This window comes from Mus musculus, chromosome 10 (genome assembly GCF_000001635.26).
Source record: "Mus musculus strain C57BL/6J chromosome 10, GRCm38.p6 C57BL/6J".
In the NCBI taxonomy this organism is placed as follows: domain Eukaryota; kingdom Metazoa; phylum Chordata; class Mammalia; order Rodentia; family Muridae; genus Mus; species Mus musculus.
The window spans coordinates 75,425,750-75,431,749 of NC_000076.6; the positions used below are offsets into that span (position 1 = coordinate 75,425,750).

Sequence of the window (6,000 nt, forward strand, 5' to 3'; positions counted from 1 at the left end):
GACAGTTCAGCACAGTGGCCCAGGAGTTGCTGGATGCTGCATGTTTGACCTTGGACCTGGACCTCCAAGGAAATAAATCTCTGTTCTCTATGAGCTACCCAATCTCTCTTATTCTGTTGTAACAGCACAAAACAGACTAAGTGGCAAGGTATCTTACTATAGCCGAGAAGAATAGTGATAATTCATTAAGAGTTTTTTTGAGATGGGTACTTACTCTAGGTTTAGTATCCTGGAGCTCTCTAAATATGTCTCCCAATCTATTCTCAAACTCTTAACGTTCTCACCCCAGCCTGCCAAGTCTCAGGACTACAGGTATGAACTACCATACCAGACTCGATTTTACTTATTTTTTAAAAATATCGTTCAGTTATTCTTTGACAGTTTAATACATGTGTATAATATATATTGATCCTATGCACCTCCAAGCTCCTCCCATTCCACAAGACACACCCCCAACATGCCCCCTCCCCCAACCTTTGTGTCCTCTCCTTGGTTTTGGTAATTCAAGAGTACAATTCATTTTTTTTCTTTTTTTTTATTACGTATTTTCTTCAATTACATTTCCAATGCTATCCCAAAAGTCCCCCCCCCCCACTCCCTTACCCACCCATTCCCATTTTTTGGCCCTGGCATTCCCCTGTACTGGGGCATATAACGTTTGCCTGACCAATGGGCCTTTCTTTCCAGTGATGGCCAACTAGGTCATCTTTTGATACATATGCAGCTAGAGTCAAGAGCTCTGGGGTACTGGTTAGTTCATAATGTTGTTCCTCCGATAGGGTTACAGATCTCTTTAGCTCCTTGGATACTTTCTCTAGCTCCTCCATTGGGGGCCCCGTGATCCATCCAATAGTTGACTGTGAGCATCCACTTCTGTGTTTGCTAGGCCCCGGCCCAATTCATTTTTTTTAATCCTATGAAGAATATCAAACTTGTCATCTGCCATGCTTTTGCCTATACAATTCAACTCTATGAAATGTGTCCTCTCTGCTGTACTGTCAAGATCTTGAATTGGAGAAATCTAAAACACTGTAGCCATTGGAGATTCTCCTAGTACCTCTCCCTTCCTGCCCCTGAGAAGCAAATTCTCCTTTCTATTTCTGTGAATTTCATCACTCAAGGATTCCTTTATACATGAAAACCATATATTGTATTTTAATGAGATGATATCATTAGCACAGTGCCCTCAGGGTTCATCAGTCTTGTAACATATGATAGGAATTCCTGGCATGACGTGGGTGGATAATATCTCATTGTCTTCACACACCACATTTTGTTCAGCCCTTCATCTGCTGATGGACAGAGGAAGCTGCTTTTACTTCTTGGCTCTTAACGATAAGAAATAGTGCATCTCTGAATATGGCTTCATCATTACATAGACCTGTCTCACTGAGTGCCTACTGTCTTAGTTAGGGTCTTACTGCTGTGAACAGACACAATGCCCAAGGCAAGTCTTATAAAGGACAATATTTAATTGGGGCTGGCTTACAGGTTCAGATGTTCAGTCCATTATCATCAAGGCAGGAGCATGGCAGAGTACAGGCAGGCATGGTGCAGAAGGAGCTGAGAGTTCTACATCTTCATCTTAAGGCTACTAGCAGAATACTGGCTTCCAAACAGCTAGGATGAGGGTCTTAAAGCCTGCACCCACAGTGACACACTTCCTCCAACAAGGCCATACCTTCTAATAGGGTCACTCCCTGGGCTGAGCATATACAAACCATCACAGCTTACTTTTTCGTTCTTTGAGGTGTGTATGTACAAATAGTATTGTGTCATAGTTCTCTGTTTAACATTAATGAACATCCATATAATTTCCTAGAGTGCCTGTGTCACTTTATATTCTCATCCCACCATTGAACAGGAATGATTATTCATATTCATTCATTTCATATTCTCTCTCTGTGTGTGTCTCTGTCATCTTGGTTTCTCTCTCCATGGTCTCACTATATAGTCCTGGCTGGCCTAGAACTCGCTGTGTAGATCAGTCTGACCTCATGAATGCTAGAATTAAAGATGTATACCATCACATCTGGCTATTGATTATTCTTATGTAAACAGCTGTGGGAATCAAGACAGCATTAGCATTTAGTACTTTTAAAACAAATAATTGTTTGGGGCTGGAGAGATGGCTAAGTAATTAAGAGCACTGACTACTCTTCCAGAGGTCCTGAGTTCAAATCCCAGCAACTACATGGTGGCTCACAACCATCTGTAATGGGATCACATGCCCTCTTCTGGTGTGTCTGAAGACAACTACAGTGTACTCATATAAATAAAATAACTAAATCCTTTTTAAAAAAGTAATTTAAGTAATAGCTGGAACCTAAGTCTATGTATTTAGGAACATCACTAAATTCTTCTCCAGTTTAAAGAAGTGAAAGAGTAACAATCTACCCGAAAGAGAACATGATGGTTTTCAATTCCCCAGCTGGCAAAGAAGCACAACATGGTGGTGGTGTCTCCAATCTTGGAGCGTGATAGAGAGCATGGGGGAGTTCTGTGGAACACAGCTGTGGTGATCTCCAATTCAGGGCTGGTCATGGGGAAGACCAGAAAGAACCACATCCCCAGAGTGGGAGACTTCAACGAGGTACGTGCCAGTCCGGATTCGGAGGGCTTTCCTGGGGGCGGGGGGAGGTAGTTCTGTATCGGAGGCTGTGAAGTGTGACCCTTGCAGGGGGTTGCTGCTGTAGTCTTCAGAGGGTCTGATAGTGTTGCCCTGCATCACACAGACAGATGAGATATTTCAGTCACAAAACCTTTTAGCAGCATGGGATGTAGAGATGTTTTATATGTGTGAGGTAACTTGGCTTTCTGCAGTATTCCCTCGAGATAATTGGTTCATTAACCAACATGCAAATAAACAGTACACAAATGTGAAATGACTCCGGTGAGCCCTTGTGAAGGGGCTTATGAAGGGACTCTGAGCTCCTAGGCAACCAATGATATAATCCTAGTTTTAGAGTGTCTTTGTGACTTATCTGGTGTCTAAGTTGGCTCGTGTTCAGATAGGTGTCTTTGAATGTTTGTTTGTGTACAGTGATGGTTACACAGGACTTAGAATCACTGGAGATAGGAATTCTGGGAGAGGGGGCTGTTCTGATTGGTAAATGCCAATTCACAAGTGGCGGGACGCCAATGGAGAGTGTTTGAAGGAGGAAAAATGAACTCTACATAATATCAGGCTACTAAATCTGGATTTGAACTTGACTTTTCAAGAGTCAAGAATAGTCCAGAATATACTGCCTCTGATCCTTAGCTCCCCACCCCTCATCCTTGCTTTGGGGGCTTAGGTTGCTCTCGGGCAGGTCAACAAGGTGAGACACCATCTACAGGGCTACAAGGAAACCAAAGAGCTGCTGTTTCTAAGTAGCAGCTGGAGGTGGGGTAGGACAGACACGCTCCTCACCTGTTTACCCTGGGGTTAATCATTAGCTCCCTGCTGATGTCACCTGTCTAGGTACAGCAGGATCTGCTCAGGGTCCACTGTGTACACACCCTGGTTGCTGTCTAACTCAGCCAGTTTTGAAATTCACGAGAGAAAGCCGAGAGCTCTAGGAGCCGATCTGTTTGCCACCCACCTTGCCCTCTACCCTCCCCTCAAGACCCAGAAGTGGTACCCTCGGGCATCAAGCGGGGAACAAGGGATGGATGAAAAAGGTTTCCATTTGCTTGTCCTGCGAGGGATCCGTAATCCGAGGCAGGATGCTCACTCTGCTGCATAGAGGGTGTGAGTTCTACTCTCAAATTTATTCTTAGACAGTAGGTCAAGTCCCAGACCAACTCAAGCAACATTCAGTTTCCAAAAAGGAGAAGTTGCTCTAGGTGCGGCTGGGTCTTTTTCACCTCTAGCAATCTGCACAAGGATGTGTGGTTGGTAAGGACTCCTCCTAACATTGACCTGACCACAACCTTTCCTCCTGACATGATTGAACCCTTACCATAGGTTATCCTGGAAGTCATGTGATAGACCACAAAGCAGACTGTGGATTAAATCCTTAGGCCATTGTGCTTTTCCCTTGGGTCTGCTTTGTTATTATGCCTGGGGTTTTGTGTTGTGCCCCAACACACCGAAACTCTGGAACTTAAAATAGAGTCACACCCAAATGTTAATTTTAGGTCACCAGCGATGCTCACTTCTGCTGAGTCTAAGGAAAGCAGAAGTGTTTCCACTCCAACAACAGAGCTCTTTTGTAATTTTTTTTTCAGTCCACTTACTACATGGAGGGAAACCTGGGCCACCCCGTGTTCCAGACCCAGTTTGGCAGGATTGCAGTGAACATTTGCTATGGGCGGCACCACCCCCTCAACTGGCTCATGTACAGCATCAACGGAGCTGAAATCATCTTCAACCCTTCGGCCACCATTGGAGAACTCAGGTCTCTTGGTGGAAAGGCTCTGGGGGGGAGGGGGGGTCTTCCTAGGGCCCATCCGCTGCCTTGGGCCTAGAGTCAATCTGTGGGATTCTGGCATGCGTTTGGTAAACCGTAGGAAGCAGGCGCCATCACCAGGATGTCTAGATCACAGCTCCGTGATTGGATGTTGTTGCACAGTTAACCATTTTTTTTCAGTGGAAAAAAAAAAAAAAAGCCCCAGCCAATATGACCATTACAACATCTGACCTTCCCAAAGGACCATTCTACCATTGGCAGCAACCTTTGCTGGGATTCTGAACATGGGGACAAAGATAATGCTCTCAACCCTTCTGCATGATGGTCAGAATCTCAAAGCCTGACTTTTTAATGGAGTACAACAGGTGCCTGACCAACATGAACTTCTGGTCAGAGCTCTTCAGTCTTAAGCCTCCATTCTGCCATGTCCAGTAGGAAAAGCACTCCTCCAAAGAACCTAGGAAGTGGCTCCACCCAGAGGGACAAGGAATCGTCCAGGAGACGTATTTTAACCAATGAAAAGTTTCTCCTTCATTATATGTAACAGGAACTGTTTGAGTATCAGCCTCATCTCTAATAAGGTAGAACTGCTTTGTTATGGTGGTGTTGCTCAAGAGCTGGAGTAGGTGAGCCCTTGGGTGGGACTTGCAGGGCAGGGCAGGGGGTCAGCTGAGATAAACCCTACGTGGCTATGCAAATGTTGGGTATCTCTTCCGCTTTGACTAAGCACTTGGAGGCTTGCAAGTATACTTGTCAGTTTTCTTGTTGCTGTGAGTAAATTGTTAACAAGACACAAAGAAAGGAGAATGTATTTTGGCTCACAGTTTGAAGGTAGGAGCCATCATGGCGGGGAAGGTAGGAGGCATGCGAATTGAGATGGATGGTTGGTCACGTTGCCTCTGTAGTCAGGAAGCAAAGAGAGAGAGCGGTGTTGGTGTTCGCCTGCTCTTCTCATTTCCCAGTTCTTATTTTGTCCAGGACCCCAGCTCACGGTTTTAATGCTGAACTACCGTGGAGTTTAGGATGGGTCTTTTTTTTTCTCTTTTAAACATCTATAGAGATGCTCTCATAGACTCAACCAGAGGTGGTCTCAGAGATAATTCTAAATCATTTTCACACTGACAATGAAGATTAACCCCCACCATAAGCCCATTCGTTATACTTGACACATGAACACGTGGCTTTTAACTCCTAACATTCGACTGCTGGGCCTTAGGTCTGAGGCCTGAGGGAGGCCTGAGGCCTGAGGCCTGTCTTATAACAGTCTTCCATTGTTGTCTTGACAGTTCCAAAATTGTTCAGAAATCTAGTCTCTTTGAAACTCAAGCGACTCTGTGAAACTCTTGTGGGGTGGGTCAATTCTAACATACAGTGACATAGAGCAAACATTCCTATTTTTAAAGGGAACATAACAAGGAAAGATCAGGCCAAGCAAGACCGGGGTCCAGCATGGAATACACCAAGGCTCTAAGCTCCATGTCTGGCTTCTGGGACTCCTGATGGCATCACCTGGGCTCCTACAGTCTTGAGTAGCCCCGCCCCTTTATTTCTACTGCGGGTACACCAGGCTATCCCCATCCTGGGCCAGTGCATTTCCATGCCTGCA

The 6,000-nt window shown here is 45.0% G+C and overlaps 1 protein-coding gene across 1 annotated transcript in view; it reads left to right on the plus strand.

Moving 5' to 3' along the window:
- Window positions 1-6,000, plus strand: part of Upb1 (ureidopropionase, beta) — a 34,769-nt gene that overhangs the window by 18,839 nt on the left and 9,930 nt on the right. Inside the window, exons 5-6 of the mRNA NM_133995.4 lie at window positions 2,432-2,593; window positions 4,213-4,382. Coding sequence (NP_598756.1) covers window positions 2,432-2,593; window positions 4,213-4,382 — 332 coding nt within the window. The remainder of the gene's footprint in view (window positions 1-2,431; window positions 2,594-4,212; window positions 4,383-6,000) is intronic.